Source organism: Salmo salar, chromosome 16 (genome assembly GCF_965601325.2).
Source record: "Salmo salar chromosome 16, fSalSal1, whole genome shotgun sequence".
NCBI classification, from domain to species: Eukaryota; Metazoa; Chordata; class Actinopteri; order Salmoniformes; family Salmonidae; genus Salmo; species Salmo salar.
This window is the reverse complement of record NC_138306.1, coordinates 89,739,986-89,764,796: the sequence shown is the minus strand read 5'-3', so window position 1 is coordinate 89,764,796 and position 24,811 is coordinate 89,739,986. Positions and strand designations below refer to the sequence as shown.

The 24,811-nt window shown below is 40.6% G+C and overlaps 1 protein-coding gene across 4 annotated transcripts; it reads right to left on the bottom strand.

Annotated features, from left to right (window-relative positions):
• Window positions 1-2,892: 2,892 nt before the first annotated feature.
• Window positions 2,893-23,578, bottom strand: LOC123727744 (uncharacterized). 4 transcript variants are annotated; one of them, XM_082962355.1, is made up of 5 exons: window positions 23,472-23,578; window positions 22,328-22,576; window positions 19,486-19,722; window positions 8,980-9,228; window positions 2,893-5,790 (listed from the first exon to the last, which is right to left on the bottom strand). In XM_082962355.1, exons 1-5 carry the CDS (start codon window positions 23,476-23,478, stop codon window positions 4,868-4,870), a joined length of 1,665 nt encoding a protein of 554 aa, XP_082818481.1. In that variant the 5' UTR covers window positions 23,479-23,578; the 3' UTR covers window positions 2,893-4,867. The 4 variants fall into 4 exon arrangements, with proteins under 4 accessions (XP_082818481.1, XP_045552719.2, XP_082818483.1 ...); XM_045696763.2 differs by lacking the exon at window positions 23,472-23,578 and adding an exon at window positions 21,692-22,215; XM_082962357.1 differs by lacking the exons at window positions 2,893-5,790; window positions 8,980-9,228 and adding exons at window positions 9,236-15,322; window positions 15,543-15,654.
• Between the last annotated feature and the right edge of the window lie 1,233 nt (window positions 23,579-24,811).

The window sequence follows — 24,811 nt, the reverse complement described above, 5'->3', positions numbered from 1 at the left end:
GTGCAGCTGTAGAACTTTTTGAGGATCTGAGGACCCATGCCACATCTTTTCAGTCTCCTGAGGGGAATAGGTTTTGTTGTGCCCTCTTCACAACGGGCCATTTGTGTCTTAGGGTTCGATTTTTAAGATAAAATGTTAATTTAGATTTGTTTATTTCACATCCATTAAGTAAATACTAAAATAACCTTCAACTCTTTTTTTCAGCTTACATTTTTTTTTTTTTTCAGCATGTCATGTCTGGATTTCACTGTTTTTGTTCTGTCTCACACCCAGACTTTTGACATTATTCTATGTATTACACTTAAAAAAGTATTTAATTACAAAATATTTAATGCACCTGTTTAAAGAGAGTCAAATACATGGAAACTATATACATATTAGATGTGCATAAGCCATTTGATACTTTCTTTACACAAAATACAGTCATCTCTAAGTATTGTGTCATTAACACCACCACAAGCAAATTACATGACAATAACCTTTTTTCAAAAGTTTGTGTACTTGGTTACCATGGATATGAATAGTGACAGTGGAGCACATGGATGTCATGGAGTCTATTTGGTCATTACCAAATAGGCTATAATTCCATCACATTATGTTAATTTTTGAAATTGTTTTAATTATATGTATTTAGGATATATGTATGCTAGCTGTTCAACTGGAGTTAGCCTGCTAGATTCCCTGCTATTTATGACCAAATATCATAAAAATGTCATTCCCACCACATGTCATTACCACCACATAATGAACTGTGATGGTAAAGACAGAATGTGGTGGTAATGACAAAATGTATTTGTTAATACATTTTTACTTGCCGTAAGACCTGAAAAGACAAACAAATGACATATATGATCATGGTTCAGTTGAAATTGAACACTAAATAAGATCATTACATGTTGTATTGTGTTAGGATGGTTGAGTGATTTTGATGTCTATTCATGTGACTTACTATAGTTATTGCTGGGTTAAGGTTAAATGACAACATTTAGACATGACAACTCACTACCGAGTTCCAAACTGCCACTATCACAAGGGTTAGTAACTACCAAGGGTGAGAAAGAATTCATTTCAAGTAGTTCCAGTGAAAGAAAATCTTAACGCTACAGCAAACAATGACATTGTAGATGATTCAGTGCTTCCAACTTTGTGGCAACAGTTTTGGGGAAGGCCCTTTCCTGTTACAGCATGACAATGTACCCACGCACAAAGCAAGGTCCATACAGAAGTGGTTTGTTGAGATCGGTGTGGAAGAACTTGACCGGCCCGCACAGAGCCCTGACCCTTACCCCATCGAACACCTTTGGGATGAATTGGAACAAATGGTCTGTTCTATATCTTCAATCAAATTAAACATGTACTACTGTGACATTAAAATGTTTCATGGTATTTTTCATCAGTTGTTTTATATGAAATGTCATTTCCACCACACTCTATTACCACAACGCTAAGTCATTACCATCACAGTACATATTTCTGTGGAAAAGGTTATTAAATTACAACTGATATAAATTATTTTTCCCATATGTGAACCTTTGTTCTTAAGATCATTTCTAAAGTAATGTAAAATATTAAGATTTTGATGTGGTAAATACATGTTTCTGAGTATCATCAAGGCATGTATTGACATTTAGACATGACAATGATGAATACATATAATTAAGAACACTTCCAAATAGTAAAAAAAAATCAAATACAATTCATGTGAAATGTTATATTAAACACCTTAGGCGCAATTTCTGTAATAGCTAATTTTATGACGTAGTGGTAATGACATTTCCCCTCAGGTATTCAGAGAAACCGATAAAAATCTTTAATTATTAAATAGTTTGGTCTCAGCCACTATTAGATCTTGTTTCCAGAGAGAGTGAAGAAGATATTCAGAGAAAAAGCAGTTTCAAGAGATTTCATTTTCCAAAACATTTAACATGCCTGTATTTGTAAAATCAACCATATATTTATAACAGTTTGACTATTAATATAGACATTGGTGATTTTACCACTGTAATCAGATCAACATTATTATGTTATGGTCATTGAATTGATTAGTCCACTAACCACATGTTAAATGTGTAGTGTAGCCTACACTGTGTAGGACTATGAATTGGGCAGCTATAGGCTATTTGTTAATAGGATAATTATGTTCTGGCCCACAGACTAGCTACAAGCTCAGCAACAAACTGACTGGAGGCCAAACCTAGTTACCAATCCCCGTTGTATATAGTCAATTCAGTCTTCCCCTTCACCATCTTCATCATCCAGATAATTCAAACACGTGTGTATATAGTGTTAAACTTCAAGGACTCATTTTCTCTGTGAATTGAAATTATGTTGTTCCCCACCAGTGACCTCAGAAGAGGAAACAATTATACAATGTAGTCTAACAACATTGCTCTCAAACAGCACAGATGTGAGATGTGTTTCACTGTAGAAGAATACATTTAAATAATGTTTTACTGTGATTTTTTTTTTCAACCCTGCTGCATTTATTCAATGTAATCCATTTCAAATGTGTCTCCCAGTGCAGCTTTACTTCCAGGCTATTATGACACATCTGGCAGTTTCTTCTATGTTCTAAGGTGTAGTACAATAAAAAAAACATATGTTTTTTGGTCACTACCATTGCAGGAAAATACCATGCTACTGGTGCAACTAGCAAACCAAAAACAACATAATAGTAGTTATTTAGCCTGATAACACCACTCCTGACAGACACAAACAGAAATGTAGCAGCCTATACATCTAATCATTAATGATCTGACATGCTGTATTGCATGGAAACTGTAGGCTACTAACAACAGCAGCTACATAGTCTAGCTTACTATGGTCCTGTACCTCTGACCAGGGTAAACAAAGTGGTAATGTTGTGTATTGTATATACAGTATTTCACTTCAAACTGTTTATTTCATTTAATTATACACAGGAGAATAAAAATGTATGTACAAACATTTTTCATTACATTCTTGTCATTTAGCAGATGTTCTTATCCAGAGCGATTTACAAGACAAATAAGGGTTAATTGCCTTGCTCAAGGGCACACTGACAGATTTTTCACCTAGTCGGCTCAGGATTCAAACCAGCAACCTTTCAGTTACTGGCCCAACACTGTTAACCTCTAGGCTACCTGCCACCAGATCAATTAACTTCAATACAGTTATTCAAATACATTCATCATCACCACCATCTTTATCTGATATGCACTGTGTACAAAACATTAGGAACACCTTCCTAATATTGAGTTGCAGCCCCCCTTTGTCCTCAGAACAGCCTCAATTCATCGGTGCATAGACTGTCCAAGGTGTTGAGTGTTCCACAGGGATTCTGGCCCAATGCTTCCCACAACTGTGGCAAGTTGGCTGGGAGTGGATCTCTACTCTGAATAGCTTGTACCATCTCCTCCCACAGATGCACAATTGGATTGAGATCTGGTGACTCGGCAGGCCACTGCAGTAAGCTGAATTCACTGTCATGTTCTTGGAACCATTCCTGGACAAGCCTTGTGGCATGGGGCATAATCCTGCTGAAGAAATCTATTTGTAGATGGATACACTGCTGCCGTGAAGGGATGCACCTGATTGGCAATGATTCTTTAGACATCCTGTAGCATTCAAACATTGTTCATCTTTTATCAAGGGGCCCAATGTGGGCCCTGAAAACACACCCCAACCATCACACCACCAGCCTGCAATGCTGACACACGGCATGGATGCATATAGTGGTGTAAAGTAATGAAGTAAAAATTATTTAAACTACTTTAGTAGTATCTGTACTTTACTATTTATATTGTTGACAACTTTTATTTCACTACATTCCTAAAGAAAATGTACTTTTTACTCCATACATTTTCCCTGACACCCAAAAGTACCCCTTACATTTTTTATGATTAGCAGGACAGAAAATGGTCCAATTCACACACTTCTCAAGGCAACATCCCTGGTCCTCCCCTACTGCCTTGGATCTGGCGGACTGACTAAACACAAATGCTCTGTTTGTAAATTATGTCTGAGTGTTGGAGTGAGCCCCTGGCTGTCCGTAATATATATCTTTTTGAAGACAATTGTGCCGTCTGGTTTGCTTAATTTAAGGAATTTGAAATTATTAATACTTTTACTTTTGATACATAAGTATATTTACAACCAAATATTTCTCAAGTAGTATTTTAATGGGTGACTCACTTTACTTGAGAAATTTTCTATTAAGGTATCATTACTTTTACTTAAGTATGACAGGTAATTTTTCCACCACTGGATGCATGTACTCGTGGTTTCCGGCAAACCATAGTCCTCCCATCAGCGTGAAACAGCAGGAACCGGGGATTCATCAGACCAGGCAATATGTTCCCAGTTATCCAGTGTTTTCATTCCTTAGCCCACTGCAACCGCAGTTTTTGTTTTGTTGAAAGGTAATGAGGATCTATAATAAATACACATAACTACATCATTAAGGATCAGAGCTTTCACCTGGGTTCAGCTGGTCAGTCTATGTCATGGAAAGAACAGGTGTCCTTAATGTTTTGTACACTCTGTACATGTTGTCTACCAGCTCATTCCCACAGAAAACTGCAGAGGGAAGCAGTACCACCCAGTCAACCATCAGAATCCATAGTGAGACGCCTCACAGAGGATATTAAACCTTAAGGGCAAATCCAACGTCATCTCAATATCTTTACAGTAGAAGCTAACAACACTCACCAAAACTGACCAGGTGCACACTGATCAGTAAGAGAGGCTAACATTCTATAACGCTCCATTCCCTCTGCACAGTGAGAAACAATAGGATAACAATGGAGTGTTCTACGCTTTCTTCATTTGATTCAATTCAACGTTGCCAATTATTTAATGACATGAGAATTAAGTGGAGTGTCTAATCTTAGCTGGTCTGAGAAAACGTCTCTCCTTTATGTATACATTGGTGTCTTTTTAAATGGCCCAATCTGTAGAATCTCTTCTCACAGTCAGTGCAGTGATAAGGTTTCTCTCCTGTGTGTTTACGTTCATGTCGTTTTAAGTTGCACAGTAGAGAGAAACTTGCCGCACAGTCAGAGCAGGAGTAAGGCTTCTCTCCTGTGTGTATAGTTTCATGTCGTTTTAAGTGGCAGAGTATAGAGAAACTCGCTGCACAGTCAGAGCAGATGTAAGGCTTCTCTCCTGTGTGTGTTCTCTGATGGACTTTTAGCCTAGTTGATGTTGCGAAGCATTTTACACAATCAGAGCAGGAGTAAGGCTTCTCTCCTGTGTGTGTTCTTTGATGAACTTTTAGCTCAGTTGATGTTGTGAAGCATTTTACACAGTCAGAGCAGGAGTAAGGCTTCTCTCCTGTATGCATATGTTTATGTGTTTTTAAGTGGCCCAGTCGAGAGAAACTCTTTCCACAGTCAGAGCAGGAGTAAGGCTTCTCTCCCGTATGTACATGTTGGTGTCTTTTTAAGTGGCCCAGTAGAGAGAAACTCTTTCCACAGTCCGAGCAGGAGTAAGGCTTCTCTCCTGTGTGTGTTCTCTGATGAACTTTTAGCCTAGTTGATGTTGTGAAGCATTTTACACAGTCAGAGCAGGAGAAAAGCTTCTCTCCTGTGTGCACTCTCTGATGAACTGTCAGAGCCTTGGATGTGGTGAAATTCTTCCCACCGTCAGTATAGGAATACCGATTCTCTCCTGTGTGTATTTTGAGGTGTATTTTTAGCTTTGATAGAAATGGGAAAATCTCCTCACAATGTGGGCAGTGGTGAGACCTCTTAGCTCTGTGATCTTCCTGCTGTTGCTCTCTGGATGTAGAGGATGTCTCATCACGGTCTCCTGTGTGAACAACATCAGAAGAACCAGTCAGTTGGTGTGATATACATGTCAATCACATGTATTTTATGTAGCCATTATTACATCAGAAGTTGTCACAAAGTGCTTTACAGTAACCCAGCCTCAATCCCCAAAGAGCAAGCAATGCAGGTGTAGAAGCAAAGTGGCCATGAAAAACTCCCTAGCAAGCAGGAACCTAGGAAGAAACGTAGAGAGGAACCAGGCTCAAAGGGGTGGTCAGTCCTCTTCTGGCTGTACCGAGTGACATACGTATTCATATCAGTAGGCTGTACAATACAAAAGGGAATAAAACTATTCTAAAAGTGGGTAAAAGTCGTGAAAATTATGAGCCATATCATCCTCCACTCATTATCACAAGGGTTAGTAACCAGGCTGTATCACATCCGACCGTAACTGGGAGTCCCATAGGGTGGCACACAATTGGCCCAGCGTCGTCCGGGTTTGGCCGGGGGTAGGCCGTGAATGTAAATAATAATTTGTTCTTAACTTGTTATGGATAGGGGGCAGTATTTTCACGGCCGGATAAAAAACGTACCCGATTTAATCTGATTATTACTCCTGCCCAGAAACTAGAATATGCATATAATTATTAGCTTTGGATAGAAAACACTCCAAAGTTTCTAAAACTGTTTGAATGGTGTCTGTGAGTATAACAGAACTCATTTGGCAGGCCAAAACCTGAGAAGATTCTGTACAGGAAGTACCCTGTCTGACCATTTCTTGCCCTTCTTGATTATCTCTATCCATTACAGGGGATCTCTGCTGTTACGTGACACTTCCTACGGCTCCCATGGGATCTCAGAAGGCGGCAAAAAGCTGAATCGTGGCTTTGCAGGCTCTGGCTGAAAAAAAGTAGCGCGTTTGGATAGTGGCCAGTCACAGTACTATGAAACTTACGCTCGTGCACGAGGGGATCCCATGCTTTTATTTTCTCTCTCTTTGTACGTATACACACTTTCCCGGTCGGAATATTATCGCTTTTTTACGAGAAAAATGGCCTAAAAATTGATTTTAAACAGCGGTTGACATGCTTCGAAGTACGGTAATGGAATATTTAGAAATCTTTTGTCACGAAATGCGCCATGCTCGTGACCCTTATTTACACTTCGGATAGTGTCTTGAACGCACGAACAAAACGCCGCTATTTGGATATAACAATGGATTATTTTGAACCAAACCAACATTTGTTATTGAAGTAGCAGTCCTGGGAGTGCATTCTGACGAAGAACACCAAAGGTAATCAAACTTTTCTAATAGTAAATCGGAGTTTGGTCAGGGCTAAACTTGGTGGGTGTCTAAATAGGTAGCCGTGATGGCTGGGCTATCTACTCAGAATATTGCAAAATGTGCTTTCACCGAAAAGCTATTTTAAAATCGGACATATCGAGTGCATAGAGGAGTTCTGTATCTATAATTCTTAAAATAATTGTTATGTTTTTTGTGAACGTTTATCGTGAGTAATTTAGTAAATTCACCGGAAGTTTGCGGGGGGTATGCTAGTTCTGAACGTCACATGCTAATGTAAAAAAGCTGGTTTTTGATATAAATATGAACTTGATTGAACAAAACATGCATGCATTGTATAACATAATGTCCTAGGGTTGTCATCTGATGAAGATCATCAAAGGTTAGTGCTGCATTTAGCTGTGGTTTTGTTTTTTTGTGACATTATATGCTAGCTTGAAAAATGGGTGTCTGATTATTTCTGGCTGGGTACTTTGCTGACATAATCTAATGTTTTGCTTTCGCTGTAAAGCCTTTTTGAAATCGGACAGTGTGGTTAGATTAACAAGAGTCTTGTCTTTAAAATGCATGTAAAATAGTCATATGTTTGAAAAATGGAAGTTTTCGGATTTTAGGAGTTTGTATTTCGCGCCACGCCCATCATTGGATATTGGAGCAGGTGTTCCGCTAGCGGAACGTCTAGATGTAAGAGGTTAAACAGCGTTTGACATGCTTCGAAGTACGGTAATGGAATATTTTGACATTTTTTGTCACGATACGCGTCCGCGCGTCACCCTTCGTTACCCTTCGGATAGTGTCTTGAACGAACGAACAAAACGCCGCTATTTGGATATAACTATGGATTATTTGGAACCAAACCGACATTTGTTATTGTTATTGAAGTAGAAGTCGTGGGAGTGCATTCTGACGAAGAACAGCAAAGGTAATCCAATTTTTCTTATAGTAAATCTGAGTTTGGTGAGTACCAAACTTGGTGGGTGTCAAAATAGCTAGCCATGATGGCCGGGCTATCTACTCAGAATATTGCAAAATGTGCTTTCACCGAAAAGGTATTTTAAAATCGGACACCGCGATTGCATAAAGGAGTTCTGTATCTATAATTCTTAAAATAATTGGTATGTTTTTTGTGAACGTTTATCGTGAGTAATTTAGTAAATTCACCGGAAGTGTTCGGTGGGAATGCTAGTTCTGAACATCACATGCTAATGTAAAAAGCTGGTTTTTGATATAAATATGAACTTGATTGAACAAAACATGCATGTATTGTATAACATAATGTCCTAGGAGTGTCATCTGATGAAGATCATCAAAGGTTAGTGCTGCATTTAGCTGTGGTTTTGTTTTTTGTGACATTATATGCTAGCTTGAAAAATGGGTGTCTGATTATTTCTGGCTGGGTACTCTGCTGACATAATCTAATGTTTTGCTTTCGCTGTAAAGCCTTTTTGAAATCGGACAGTGTGGTTAGATAAAGGAGAGTCTTATCTTTAAAATGGTGTAAAATAGTCATATGTTTGAAAAATGGAAGTTTTCGGATTTTCGAGGAGTTTGTATTTCGCGCCACGCCTATCATTGGATATTGGAGCAGGTGTTCCGCTAGCGGAACGTCTAGATGTAAGAGGTTAACTGACTTGCCTAGATAAAAAAAGGTTAAAAAAAAAATGTTTTAAGACTAATTTCATAGAACTTCAAAACACTGGCAGATTGTCTACCACTTTCGTCTACTCTTTGAGCACTCCAGATATCCCAGTGAATAAAACAAATGCTGGCAATACTGGTGTCAAACCATGCAAGTCGGAGTAGCATGAAATAACATCTACCTTCTCATTGAAACAGTTCATCGTGAAACAGTTATACTGCAACTTTTCATGCACAGTGAGAAGTTGGAACGAACAACAAACGTAGTTAGATAGAACCTGCTCTTACCATGAGAAACAGGTTTCCCAATCTTCTCCTCCACTTCTTCATCTTTAATGTTGACATTCAACTCCAGTGTTTGACTGCAGTCTTCCAGCTTCACTGATGCCATCTCTGGATCCTGCAGTGCAAACTGGGCTCCACTGTCACAATCAGGACCCAGTGAATGTAGGTTTGGACATAGTGTAGCACGAGCGAGGCAGGCTGGGTTTGTCCTCACTGTTGATGTTACCGGCCTCAAACTTAATTCTAGTCGTCCTGTAGTAACAATGAGAAACAAACAAAAAGTTATTGTCTTGACAGTTCTGGCATGTTCTTTATTCTCTATTAAAATATATTATATTTTTTCTTGTTCAATTATCTAAATCAGTGCTTGACTTGGACTGAAATAGTTGTCGATACTCATTTTGGGTGGCGGTACTGTTTATATTTAGATGCAGGAGCTCCACAATACTGTTGAGGTAATATTCTATAAGAACATGAGCTCAAGCAGTAGAAAATTGAGGTGCCGGTACTCAGCTCCAGTGAGCTCCTGTCCATCTCATTTCAATAGATCAGGTAGGTAAGCATTGACAACAAAACATCAATTCTTTCAAATTAGACAAATTACCGACATAATCTGCCCGAGGATTCCAACAGGCCCATCAGGCACGACGTCCCCAGAAGGCCCATTCTGCTAACCACGGCCTGCTACCTATCTAGAGCATATTGGGCTGTTAGTGGTCCAAGAAACTGGCCGATGGATCAGCTATACCCATTTTGCCAATTGTACTTAGACCCCTCTGCTACTTGAAACCCTACTAATTCCATGACTGGTCTATCGACTTTCCCCCATCACGACGTCCTTCTAAGGCCCTTATGCTAGCTTGCTAGCTCCGGCCTACTAACTGCTAGCCCCGGCCTGCTAACTGTCTGAATCGCCGTGTCCCCAGCCAGCCCAACAACTCACTGGACCCATACGATCACTGGGCTACGCATGCCTCTCCCTAATATCAATATGCCTTGTCCATTAATGTCCTGGTTAGTGATTACTGTCTTATTTCACTGTAGAGCCTCTAGCCCTGCTCAATATGCCTTAACAAACCATGTTGTTCCACCTCCCACATATGCGATGACATCACCTGGTTTAAACGTCTCTAGAGACTATATCTCTCTCATGTGTACTCAATGCCTAGGTTTACCTCCAATGTACTCTCTTCCTACCATACCTTTGTCTGTACATTATGCCTTGAATCTAAGCTATCGTGCCCAGAAACCTGCTCCCTTTACTCTGTTCCGAAAGTGCTAGACGGCCAGTTCTTATAGCCTTTAGCCGTACCCTTATCCTACTTCTCCTCTGTTCCTCTGGTGAGGTAGAGGTTAATCCAGGACCTGTAGTGCCTAGCCACTCCTACTCTCCAGGTGCTCTCATTTGTTGACTTCTGTAACCGTAAAAGCCTTGGTTTCATGCATGTTAACATTAGAAGCCTACTCCCTAAGTTTGCTTTATTCACTGCTTTAGCACATTCTGCCAACCCGGATGTCTTAGCCGTGTCTGAATCCTGGCTTAGGAAAACCACCAAAAAACCTGACATTTCCATCCCCAACTATACTATTTACCGCCAAGATAGAACTGCCAACGGGGGCGGTGTTGCAATCTACTGCAGAGATAGCCTGCAGAGTTCTGTCTTACTATCCAGGTCTGTACCAAAACAATTCGAGCTTCTACTTCTAAAAATCCACCTTTCCAGAAACAAGTCCCTCACCGTTGCCGCTTGCTATAGACCCCCCTCTGTCCCCAGCTGTGTCCTGGACACCATATGTGAATTGATTGCACCCCATCTATCTTCTGAGCTCGTGCTGCTAGGTGACCTAAACTGGGACATGCTTAACACCCCGCCCATCCTACAATCTAAGCTTGATGCCCTCAATCAAACACAAATCATTAATGAACCTACCAGGTACAACCCCAAATCCGTAAACACGGGCACCCTCATAGATATCATCCTAACTAACTCGCCCTCCAAATGCACCTCTGCTGTTTTCAACCAAGATCTCAGCCTCATTGCCTGCATCCGTAATGGGTCTGCCGTCAAACGACCACCCCTCATCACTGTCAAACGCTCCCTAAAACACTTCAGCGAACAGGCCTTTCTAATCTACCTGGCCGGGGTATCCTGGAATGACATTGACCTCATCCCGTCAGTAGAGGATGCCTGGTTATTTTTTTTTAATTATTTGACCCCCTCTCAATCAGAAAGATTTCTGGCTCCCAGGTGTCTTTTGTACAGGTAACGAGCTGAGATTAGGAGCACACTCTTAAAGGGAGTGCTCCTAATCTCAGGTTGTTACCTGTATAAAAGACACCTGTCCACAGAAGCAATCAATCAGATTCCAAACTCTCCACCATGGCCAAGGCCAAAGAGCTCTCCAAGGATGTCAGGGAGAAGATTGTAGACCTACACAAGGCTGGAATGGGCTACAAGACCATTGCCAAGCAGCTTGGTGAGAAGGTGACAACAGTTGGTGCGATTATTTGCAAATGGAAGAAACACAAAAGAATTGTGAATCTCCCTCGACCTGGGGCTCCATGCAAGATCTCACCTCGTGGAGTTGCAATGATCATGAGAACGGTGAGGAATCAGCCCAGGACTACACGGGAGGATCTTGTCAATGATCTCAAGGCAGCCGGGACCATAGTCACCAAGAAAACAATTGGTAACACACTACGCCGTGAAGGTCTGAAATCCTGCAGCGCCCGCAAGGTCCCCCTGCTCAAGAAAGCACATATACATGCCCGTCTGAAGTTTGCCAATGAACATCTGAATGATTCAGAGGACAACTGGGTGAAAGTGTTGTGGTCAGATGAGACCAAAATGGAGTTCTTTGGCATCAACTCAACTCGCTGTGTTTGGAGGAGGAGGAATGCTGCCTATGACCAAGAACACCATCCCCACCATCAAACATGGAGGTGGAAACATTATGCTTTGGGGGTGTTTTTCTGCAAGGGGACAGGACAACTTCACCGCATCAAAGGGACGATGGACGGGACCATGTACCGTCAAATCTCAGCCAGGGCAATAAAAATGGGTCGTGGATGGGTATTCCAGCATGACAAGGACCCAAAACACACGGCCAAGGCAACAAAGGAGTAGCTCAAGAAGAAGCACATTAAGGTCCTGGAGTGGCCTAGCCAGTCTCCAGACCTTAATCCCATAGAAAATCTGTGGAGGGAGCTGAAGGTTCGAGTTGCCAAACGTCAGCCTCGAAACCTTAATGACTTGGAGAAGATCTGCAAAGAGGAGTGGGACAAAATCCCTCCTGAGATGTGTGCAAACCTGGTGGCCAACTACAAGAAACGTCTGACCTCTGTGATTACCAACAAGGGTTTTGCCACCAAGTACTCAGTCATGTTTTGCAGAGGGGTCAAATACTTATTTCCCTCATTAAAATGCTAATCATTTTATAACATTTTTGACATGTGTTTTTCTGGATTTTTTTGTTATTCTGTCTCTCACTGTTCAAATAAGCCTACCATTAAAATTATAGACTGATAATTTCTTTGTTAGTGGGCAAACGTACAAAATCAGCAGGGAATCAAATACTTTTTCCCCTCACTGTAGCCCTTGGTTCACTCCAGACCTGTCTGCCCTTGACCAGCACAAAAACATCCTGTGGCGTTCTGTATTAGCATCGAATAGCCCCCGTGATATGCAACTTTTCAGGGAAGTTAGGAACCAATATACACAGGCAGTTAGGAAAGCTAAGGCTAGCTTTTTCAAGCAGAAATTTGCATCCTGTTGTACAAACTCAAAAAAGTTCTGGGACACTGTAAAGTCCACGGAGAATAAGAGCACCTCCTCCCAGCTGCCCACTGCACTGAGGCTAGGAAACACTGTCACTACTGATAAATCCACAAAATTTGAGAATTTCAATACGTTTTTTTCTACGGCTGGACGTGCTTTCCACCTGGCTACCCCTACCCCGGTCAACAGCCCTGCGCTCCCCACAGCAACTCGCCCAAACCTCCCCCATTTCTCCTTCACCCAAATCTAGATAGCTGATGTTCTGAAAGAGCTGCAAAATCTGGACCCCTACAAATCAGCCGGGCTAGACAATCTGGACCCTCTCTTTCTAAAATTATCTGTCGAAATTGTTGCAACCCCTATTACTAGCCTGTTCAACCTCTCATATCGTCTGAGATTCCCAATGATTGGAAAGCTGCCGCGGTCATCCCCCTCTTCAAAGGGGGAGACACTCTAGACCCAAACTGCTACAGACCTATATCTTTTCTACCCTGACTTTCTAAGGTCTTTGAAAGCCAAGTTACCAAACAGATTAACGACCATTTTCGAATCTCACCGTACCTTCTCCGCTATGCAATCTGGTTTCAGAGCTGGTCATGGGTGCATCTCAGCCACACTCAAGGTCCTAAACGATATCATAACCGCCATCGATAAAAGACTCTGTCAATCACAACATTCTTATTGGCAGACTCAACAGCCTTGGTTTCTCAAATGATTGCCTCGCATGGTTCACCAACTACTTCTCCGATAGAGTTCAGTATGTCAAATCGGAGGGCCTGTTGTCCGTACCTCTGGCAGTCTCTATGGGGGTGCCACAGGGTTCAATTCTCGGGCCGACTCTCTTCTCTGTATACCTCAATGATGTCGCTCTCGCTGCTGGTGATTCTTTGCTCCACCTCTACGCGGACAACACCATTCTGTATACCTCTGGCCCTTCTTTGGACACTGTGTTAACCTCTCTAGGGTAGGGGGCAGTTTGAAAAACGTACCCAAATTAAACGGCCTACTACTCGGGCCCAGGAACAAGAATATGCATATTATTAGTAGATTTGTATAGAAAACACTCTGACGTTTCTAAAACTGTTTGAATGATGTCTGTGAGTATAACAGAACTCATATGGCAGGCAAAAACCTGAGAAGAATCTAACCAGGAAGTGAGAATTCTGGTGCTTGTAGCCCTTTCAAGTCATTGCCTATCGAACACACAGTGACTTAGGGTTCATTTTGCACTTCCTAAGGCTTCCACTAGATGTCAACAGTCTTTAGAAAGTTGTTTGAGGCGTCTATGATGAACAGAGAGCGAACAGAGGAAGTTGGAAGTTGTTGACTCAGGAAGGTACTGGCGTTCATTGGCGCGCATTCACGTGAGTTAGCTGTGTTTCAAAACATTTTTCAAGACAATGGAATCGTCCGGTTGGAATATTGTTGAAGTTCTAAGTGATAAAGTCCCTAAAGATTGATGCTATACAACTTTTGACATGTTTGAACGAATGTAAATATAACTTTTTTAACTTTTCGTTGTGACATTTTCCGCGCGCTTCCTACACTTGGAGTAGCTGACTGAACGCGCTAACAACAAGGAGCTATTTGGACACAAATTATGGAGTTTATCGAACAAAACAACATTTATTGTGGACCTGGGATTCCTGGAAGTGCCTTCTGATGAAGATCAAAGGTAAGTGAATATTTCTAATGCTATTTATGATTTTAGATGACTCCAAAATGGAGGTATCTGTATTGCCTAGTGTATTTTCTGAGCGCAGTACTCAGATTATTGCAAAGTGTGCTTTCCTCGTGAAGCTTTTTTGAAATCTGTCAGTGTTTGCATAAAGGAGATGTTCATCTATAATTATTTGAAAAACAGTTTAATATTTTATCAACGTTTATGGTGAGTATTTTTGTAAATTGTTGTGCTGATTGGAGGCAAAATATTTTCTGAACATCACGCGCCAATGTAAAATGGGGTTTATGGATATAAATATGAACTTGATCGAACAAAAAATGCATGTATTGTGTAACATGATGTCCTAGGAGTGACATCTGATGAAGATCGTCAAAGGTTAGTGGATAATTTTAGCTGGTTTTCTGGTTTTTGTGACGCCTGTCCTTGCTAGGAAAATGGCTGTGTGCTTTTTCTTGTGTTGGAACTGTCCTAAATCAAATCAAATCAAATTTATTTATATAGCCCTTCGTACATCAGCTGATATCTCAAAGTGCTGTACAGAAACCCAGCCTAAAACCCCAAACAGCAAGCAATGCATGTGAAAGAAGCACGGTGGCTAGGAAAAACTCCCTAGGAAAAACTCCCTAGAAAGGCAAAAACCTAGGAAGAAACCTAGAGAGGAACCAGGCTATGAGGGGTGGCCAGTCCTCTTCTGCCTGTGCCGGGTGGATATTATAACAGAACATGGTCAAGATGTTAAAATGTTCATAAATGACCAGCATGGTCAAATAATAATAATCATAGTAGTTGTCGAGGGTGCAACAAGCACGTCCGGTGAACAGGTCAGGGTTCAATAGCCGAGGGCAGAACAGTTGAAACTGGAGCAGCAGCACGGCCAGGTGGACTGAGGACAGAAAGCAAACCAGTTTTTAGAAATGTTTTCACAAAAAAAAAAAAAGAAATACCTTATTTACGTAAGTATTCAGACCCTTTGCTATGAGACTCAACATTGAGCTCAGGTACATCCTGTTTCCATTAATCATCCTTGAGATGTTTCTACAACTTGATTGTTATCAACCTGTGGTAAATTCAATTGATTGGACATGATTTGTAAAGGCACACACCTGTCTAGATAAGGTCCCACATTTGACAGTGCATCTCAGAGCAAAAACCAAGCCATGAGGTCGACGGAATTCTCTGTAGATCTCCATGAAAGAATTATGTCGATGCACAGATCTGGGGGAGGGCACCAAAACATTTCTGCAGTGTTTATTTTTTATTGAACCTTAATTAAACTAGACAAGTCGGTTAAGAACTAATTATTTTTTACAATGACGGCCTACGCTGGGCCAATTGTGCGCAGCCCTATGGGACTCCCAATAACGACCGGTTGTGATATAGCCTGGAATCGAACCAGGGTCTGTAGTGAGATGCAGTACCTTATACCGCTGCGCCACTCAGGCGCCCCTTGAAGCGTTGAAGGTCCCCAAGAACATAGTGGCCTCCATCATTCATATATATATATATATATATATATATATATATATATATATATATATATATATATATATATATATATATTAGTTCCAAGTACGACAAATCGGCAATTACAGAAATACAATTCTCTTTTCTTTTTTACACCCCCCCCTCAACACAAAGATAGAAAAACAAAACAACCAAACAAATAAAAAGTACAATGTGCGGTTGCTTCGACTAGAGCCAATATTCAATGCTTCTACAATATCACCAGTTTGCAAAAACTCACAAAACTGATCAGAAATATTATGAAACCCTGGGGCTTTCTTTTTCACTATACAAGTTAATTTTTCAAGAGCCAGGCTTGATGTTAATTATTTTAACCAATGACCAAGTGAGGGAACTGACATAATTCCTGTGGCGAGCAATTGAACATCTAGTTTGTAATAGACAGAGGTCAACCATTTACTTTTCTCTCCTCTCCTATGTAAAGAGATATTCTCTGGGTAAAGATTTAGGAGGCATAGTTTAGGGATTAGTGGTATTGGGGTAGAGGTCATCTAAGAGATATAGCGCAGTACTGAGCTCTCAGCACATTCCTCCAGGCAATGATACAAGGTGCCTAAATGCGTGTTACATTTAACACACAGGTCTGGGGAATTAGGGTCAAATTTGTGGAGCTTAACAAGGGTGATATATGTTCTCATTATCCAATTGTATTGCAACTATCTCAGGCGGGTGTTTATTGTCTGTCTCTGAGCTTTAGAGGATACCATACCTCAATACACTACATATCCGAAAGTGGACCTAGAAGTTCGTCCTTAAATATCTATTGGGAGCCCATCTGGACCTGCCTCTTTACCTCCCTTCAAATTGAAAATAACATCAGATATTTCAACACCATCCAATTCCTTTTCCAGATCCAATTTAGTATCTTCTGAACTAGAGGGAACATCAAGACCTAATTAGTTCTCAGGAGATTCAGAGTTGTAAAGTGTGTTGTAGTAGGAAGCAAATGTTTGGTTTATTTCTACAGGATCCATTGATAATTGTCAATATTAATTATGAATTGCATTAATGGCTCGGTCTGAATTGAACTTCTTAATGCGCCAGGCCAGCAATATACGAGGTTTTTCACCTTGATCATAGGACTGTTTCAGCCTAGTTAAGCTGTTTGCAGCCTTTGGAGGTGGAAAGTTCTTCAAACTGAGCTTTAATGCAGCTGGTGGCCACACCAGATACTGACTGTTACTTTTGATTTTGACTAGAGGTCGACCGATTATGATTTTTCAACGCTGATACCGATACCGATTATTGGAGGGCCAAAAACCCCGATACCGATGAATCGGACGATTTATTTTTTTATTTTATATGTAATAATGACAATTAGAACAATACTGAATGAACACTTATTTTAACTTAATATAATACATCAATAAAATCAATTTAGCCTCAAATAAATAATGAAACATGTTCAATTTGGTTTAAATAATGCAAAAACAAAGTGTTGGAGAAGAAAGTAAAAGTGCAATATGTGCCATGTAAAAAAGCTAACGTTTAAGTTCCTTGCTCAGAACATGAGAACATATGAAAGCTGGTGGTTCCTTTTAACATGAGTCTTCAATATTCCCAGATAAGATGTTTTAGGTTGTAGATATTATAAGAATTATAGGACTATTTCTCTCTATATGATTTGTATTTCATATACCTTTGACTATTGGATGTTCTTACAGGCACTTTAGTCTTGCCAGTGTAACAGTATAGCTTCCGTCCCTCTCCTCGCTCCTGCCTGGGCTCGAACCAGGAACACATCGACAACAGCCACCCTCGAAGCAGCGTTACCCATGCAGAGGAGGGGAAACAACTACTCCAAGTCTCAGAGCGAGTGACGTTTGAAACGCTATTAGCGCGCACCCGGCTAACTAGCTAGCCATTTCACATGGGTTACACAAGCCTAATCTCGGGAGTTGACAGGCTTGAAGTCATAAACAGCGCAATGCTTGAAGCATTGCGAAGAGCTGCTGGCAAAACGCACGGAAGTGCTATTTTGAATGAATGCTTATGAGCCTGCTGTTGCCTACCACCGCTCAGTCAGACTGCTCTTTCAAATCATAGACATAATTATAACATAATAACACACAGAAATACAAGCCTTAGGTCATTAATATGGTCGAATCCGGAAACTATCATCTCGAAAACAAAACGTTATTCCTGTTACATTGCACAATCTTCAATGTTATGTCATAATTACGTAAAATTCTGGCAAATTAGTTCGCAACGAGCCAGGCGACCCAAACTGTTGCATATACACTGACTCTGCGTGCAATGAACACAAAATGACACAATTTCACCTGGTTAATATTGCCTGCTAACCTGGATTTCTTTTAGCTAAATATGCAGGTTTAAAAATATATACTTGTGTATTGATTTTAAGAAAGGCATTGATGTTTATGGTTGGAGCAACGTGTACCTAAGCGAGTATATGCAACGCAGGACAGGCTAGTTAAACTAGTAATATCATCAACCACGTGTAGTTAACTAGTGATTATGATTGATTGTTTTTTATAAGATAAGTTTAATGCTAGCTAGCAACTTACCTTAGCTTCTTACTGCGTTCTCGTAACCTCGTGGAGTGCAATGTAAAGCAGGTGGTTAGAGCGTTGGACTAGTTAACCGTAAGGTTGCAAGATTGAATCCCTGAGCTGACAAGGTAAAAATCTGTCGTTCTGCCCCTGAACAAGGCAGTTACCCCACCGTTCCTAGGCCATCATTGAAAATAAGAATGTGTTCTTAACTGAGTTCCCAAGTTAAATAAAGGTCACAATTTATTTATTTTTTAATAATAATTGGTTTAAATTAAAAATCGGCGTCCAAAAATACCGATTTCCGATTGTTATGAAAACTTGAAATCGGCCCTAATTAAATCGGCCATTCCGATTAATCGGTCAACCTCTAATTTTGACCCCCCCCCCCCCCCCTTTGTTCAGGGACACATTACTCAATTTGTTAGTCACATGTCTGTGGAACTTGTTCAGCTTATATCTCAGCTGTTGAATCTTGTTATGTTCATACAAATATTTACACATGTTAAGTTTGCTGAAAATAAACGCAGTTGACAGTAAGAGGACGTTTCTTTTCTTGATGAGTTTATTTGTACCTTGTCAGTTCAGGGATTCGATCCAGCAACCTTTCGATCACTGGCCCAACGCTTTAACCATTAGGCTACCTGTACGTATTCATATGAGTAGGCTGTGCAATACAAAAAGAGAATAAAACTATTCTAAAAGTATCTCATAAGTCAAGAAAATTATGACCTACATCATCCTCCACTCACTATCACAAGGGTTAGTAACTATACAGACTCACTTCATAGAACTTTAAAACACTGGCAGTTTGTCTACTTCACTTCTTTAGTCTACTCTGATCCCTCCAGTGAATAAAAAAATGCTGGCAATACTGGTGTCAAACCATGAAATAATATTTACCTTCTCATGGAAACAGTTCATCATGAAACAGTTATACTGCAACTTTTCATACACAGTGGGAAGTTGGAACAAACAACAAAATTAGATAGATAGAACATGCTCTTACCATGAGAAACAGATGTCCCAATCTTCTCCTCCTCTTCTTCTTCATCTTTAATGTTGACATTCAGCTCCAGTGTTTGACTGCAGTCTTCCAGCTTCACTGATGCCATCTCTGGATCCTGCAGTGCAAACTGGGCTCCACTGTCACAATCAGGACCCCGTGACTGTAGGTTTGGACTCAGTGTGGAAGGAGAGAGGCAGGCTGGGTTTGTCCTCATTGTTGATGTTACCGGCCTCATAGCTGACTCGGCAAGTAGTACAAGAGAGACAGACCCAAGTTATTTTCTTGAAAGTTCTGGCAAGGTCTTTATTCTCTATTAAATATATTATATTTTATATTGTTCAATTATCTCATTCAGTGCTTGACTTGGACTGAAATAGTTGCTGATAAACATTTTGGGTGCCGGTACTGTTTATATTTAGGTGCAGGAATTCCACAATACTTTTGAGCTAATACTTAACCTATAGTAGACAGGTGTGTGCCTTTCCAAATCATGTCCAATCAATTGAACTTAACACAGGTTGACAACAATCAAGTTGTAGAAATATCTCAACCATGATCAATGGAAACAAGATGCACTTGAGCTCAATGTCGAGTCTCATAGCAAAGTGTCTGAATACTTATGTAAATAAGGTATTTCTGTTTACATTTTTTTATAAATGTGAAAACATTTCTAAAAACCTGCGTTTGCTTTGTCATTATGGGGAATTGTGTGTAGATTGAGGAACATGTTTTATTTAATCCATTTTAGCGTAACGTAACAAAATGTGGAAAAAGTCACGTGGTCTGAATACTTTCAAAATGGATGTATTCATACGAGTAGGCTGTGCAATACAAAAGAGGAATAAAACTATTCTAAAAGTATCTCATAAGTCATGAAAATTATGAGCCATATCATCCTCCACTCACTATCACAAGGGTTAGTAACTACACAAACTCACTTCCTAGAACTTTAAAACACTGGCAGTTTATCTACTTCACTTCTTTAGTCTACCTTCTGAGCACTCCAGATAGACCAGTGAATAAAACAAATGCTGGCAATACTGGTGTCAAACCATGCAAGTCTCAGTAGCATGAAATAACATCTACCTTCTCATTAAAACAGTTCATCATGAAATCCTGCCCTGCCTTTCTAAAGTCTTCGAAAGCCAAGTTAACAAACAGATCACCGACCCTTTCGAATCCCACCGTACCTTCTCCGCTATGTAATCTGGTTTCCGAGCTGGTCACGGGTGCACCTCAGCCACGCTCAAGGTCCTAAACAATATCATAACTGCTATCGATAAAAGACAGTACTGTGCAGCAGTCTTCATTGACCTGGCCAAGGCTTTTGACTCTGTCAATCACTGTATTCTTATCGGCAGACTCAACAGCCTTGGTTTCTCAAATGACTGCCTCGTCTGGTTCACCAACTACATATCAGACAGAGTTCAGTGTGTCAAATCGGAGGGCCTGTTGTCCGGACCTCTGGCAGTCTCTATTGGGGTTCCACAGGGTTCAATTCTCGGGCCGACTCTTTTCTCTGTATAAATCAATGATGTCACTCTTGCGGCTGGTGATTCTCTGATCTACCTCTACGCAGACGACACCATTCTGTCTACTTCTGGTCCTTCTTTGGACACTGTTAAACCTCCAGACGAGCTTCAATGCCATACAACACTCCTTCCGTGGCCCCCCAACTGCTCTTAAATGCTAGTAAAACTAATTGCATGCTCTTAAACTGATCGCTGCCTGTACCCGCCCGACTAGCATCACTACTCTGGACGGTTCTGACTTAGAATATGTGGACAACTACAAATACCTAGGTATCTGGTTAGACTGTAAACTCTCCTTCCAGACTCACATTAAGCATCTCCAATCCAAAATGAAATCTAGAATCGGCTTCCTATTTCACAACAAAGCCTCCTTCACTCATGCTGCCAAACCTACCCTCGAAAAACTGACTATCCTACCGATCCTTGACTTCGGCGATGTCATTTACAAAATAGCCTCCAACACTACTCAGCAAATTGGATGTAGTCTATCACAGTGCCATCTGTTTTGTCACCAAAGCCCCATATACTACCCACCACTGCGACCTGTATGCTCTCGTTGGCTGGCCCTCGCTTCATATTCGTCGCCAAACCCACTGGCTCCAGGTCATCTATAAGTCTTTGCTAGGTAAAGAACTGCCTTATCTCAGCTCACTGGTCACCATAGCAACACCCACCCGTAGCACACGCTCCAGCAGGCTTATTTCACTGGTCATCCCCAAAGCCAACTCCTCTTTTGGCCGCCTGTCCTTCCAGTTCTCTGCTGCCAATGACTGGAACAAATTGCAAAAATCACTGAAGCTGGAGTCTTATATCTCCCTCTCTAACTTTAAACATCAGCTGTCAGAGCAGCTTACCGATCACTGCACCTGTACACAGCCCATCTGTAAATAGCCCACCCAACTTCCTCATCCCCATATTGTTATTTATTTTTGCTATTTTGCACCACAGTATCTCTACTTGCACATCTATCACTCCAGTGTTAATGCTAAATTGTAATTATTTCCCCACTATGGCCTTTATTGCCTTACCTCACTAATCTTACTACATTTGCATACACTGCATATAGATTTTTCTATTGTGTTATTGACTGTACGTTCATTTATCCCATGTGGAAGTCTGTGTAGTTTTTGTCGCACTGCTTTGCTTTATCTTGGCCAGGTCGTAGTTGTTAATGAGAACTTGTTCTCAACTGGCCCACCTGGTTAAATAAAGGTGAAATAATTTAAATAAATAAAACAGTTCTACAGCAACTTTTCATACACAGTGGGAAATTGGAACGAATAACTTAGTTAAATAGAACCTGTGCTTACCATGAGAAACTGATGTCCCAATCTTCTCCTCCTCTTCTTCATCTTTAATGTTGACATTCAGCTCCAGTGTTTGACTGCAGTCTTCCAGCTTCACTGATGCCATCTCTGGATCCTGCAGTGCAAACTGGGCTCCACTGTCACAATCAGGACCCAGTGACTGTAGGTTTGGACTCAGTGTGGAAGGAGAGAGGCAGGCTGGGTTTGTCCTGACTGTTGATGTTACCGGCCTCAGACTTAATCTGAGTCGGTCTGTAGTAATGAAGCGAAACGGACACAAAAGTTAGTCTTGACAGTTCTGGCACTTTCTTAATTCTCAAAAAAGATGGTTTATATTTAGGTGCAGGAGCTCCACAATACTGTTGAGCTAATATTCTATAAGAAGAACATCAGCTCAAACAGTAGACATTTGAGGTGACGGTTCTCAGCTCCGGTGAGCTCCTGTCCAAGTCAAGCACTGATCTCATTTCAATAGATCTGGTAGCTAAGCATTGACAACAAAAATTAATTCACATTAGACAAAGTATACACTTTAAATTAGGCGACACAACTCGAAATGCACTTAATCTATAGTAGATTTCCTGATTTCACATAAATGCATAAATGACTCAAAAAACATTTAGTACAAGTTTGCAGTATGTTTTAGGCAGCACTATGTACTATTTCCTGAATAACCTTGTCTTCACTGTATTATTCCAATCAAAAACCAATAGTATTTCCGTTCACACCATAGTAACATGTATAGATAGACAGAAATAACTGAATGTCTCTGAATATTAGTACACATGTAGAAAACTGATAATCATTACATTCAGCTCCAAAACAGTAGTGCAACCGTAAAATTGTCTCTCTCTGCTGCACCCTCACTGCCTGCACTGAAGTACGTTGATGCAGACCGAGGGGGAACCGCCATTTTACCAGCTCATGAATTTTACACAAAACCAAAAACGACATGTAAAACGAACCCAGAAATCTAAAAGAAATTGATCCTTAATGAAATGACCTTGACGAAATTATACTCAGACCAACCAAAAAATGTATAACTATGTGACTTGAAAAAAGTGATCACGTTCACTCACGCGGTTTGACACAAAATTAGCACATAAAACCTTTACCAAACGTGATAATAACTTGACGTATTTGTTACCTAGCATGTTATTACATGTTCTTTCGGTGTTATAACGTGGTATTACATACCAGTAGTAATATATTTGAAACAGACACAGAAGTTGTCGTCTCGACTGCACAATTCTGGCGGATCCTTTATTCTGAAGAATGATGCGCGCCTGCGCGGAACTTCCTGTTCCCCCCACTACCAGTTTCTAAACCCAGAGACGTAACAACGCGAGACTTCAGAGAACGTCTGTGAAGCGGACCAAGCCGTGGTTTGAGAAGTCAGTGAGAGAAGTGAACAATTCTGATACTTTTGCAGCGTTTAATGGGGATCCCAATAAATACCAAAAATATTCCGTCGGCACACACTTGATACATGGCCATTATTTGATCAATTTCATAACTGTAGTGGTTAATTCACAATAGCTCTCACTGTGTATCTTACATATCCTAGCATCACATGAGTAGGTATTGGAAATCTTCCAGTACATATGTGTTCATTACACATTTTGTAGTCAGCTGGATGAGTGCACTATATATGTGTGTCTAGGTCATTAGACATGCACCTGTCTGGGGAGTGACCATGACTGTTTATTTTTTAACCATTGCTATGGCTCTAATGTTTCCATGCCCTAATATGAAACCAAACTAAAATTAGTGCAAAGCAAAAAGATAATGGTGGCTAAATGCCAGAGGGGATAATCATTAACATAAAGAGGAGTTACTATGTGTGTGACATAAGGATGAAACCTGTATGAAAAAGTGTGTGCCAAGGCTAGAAAGTTAGTTCGTTTTCATGAACCAGCAAGGCTGATATTACTCTGTAATAAAAGTCTATTTGAACTCACAGGCTCCGGTATTTGAGAAATATTATTGACTGAATATTTCCACAACATAGGCAGACACTCTTCACTCTTCCAACGAAACTCCAGATATAACACCCTTTTATCGGTGCCCTGCTCCGAAAAACACAATGCTCTCCCCTTCTCTGCTCTTCTGAGACGCATGAAATCATAACAAAACCACTACTGGCCACTCTGACTGACTACCTTTCCTAATGCCTCCTTCACCATCTTCCTGACCTCAAATGACCAAAAAAAACGATGTTCGTTTACAACTTTTTGTATTTTTGTTAAACTTTTCGTTGTCTCCGTCTTCCATTCATTCTTACCAACTTTACTCAACTGGGAGCCATCAGACTCGAACAGCACTTCCGCTTCGCCATATTTCCCTACCCAAAACCAGACACACCCCGCTACGGACTAACTCCTGCATGTAGAATCCTGCATTGAAGAAATTTAACAACTACAGTTTAAAGGGGAATTTCACCCTGGCTCTGCTGTGGCATATAGTCATTAGTATAAGAACATTCCG

Coding starts and splice junctions, on each gene's coding strand:
- LOC123727744 (XM_082962355.1), bottom strand. Junction 9,229..19,485: donor TGGGACATCTGTTTCTCATG/GTAAGAGCATGT, acceptor TTGTTACTACAG/GACGACTAGAATTAAGTTTG. Junction 5,791..8,979: donor TGGGAAACCTGTTTCTCATG/GTAAGAGCAGGT, acceptor TTGTTCACACAG/GAGACCGTGATGAGACATCC.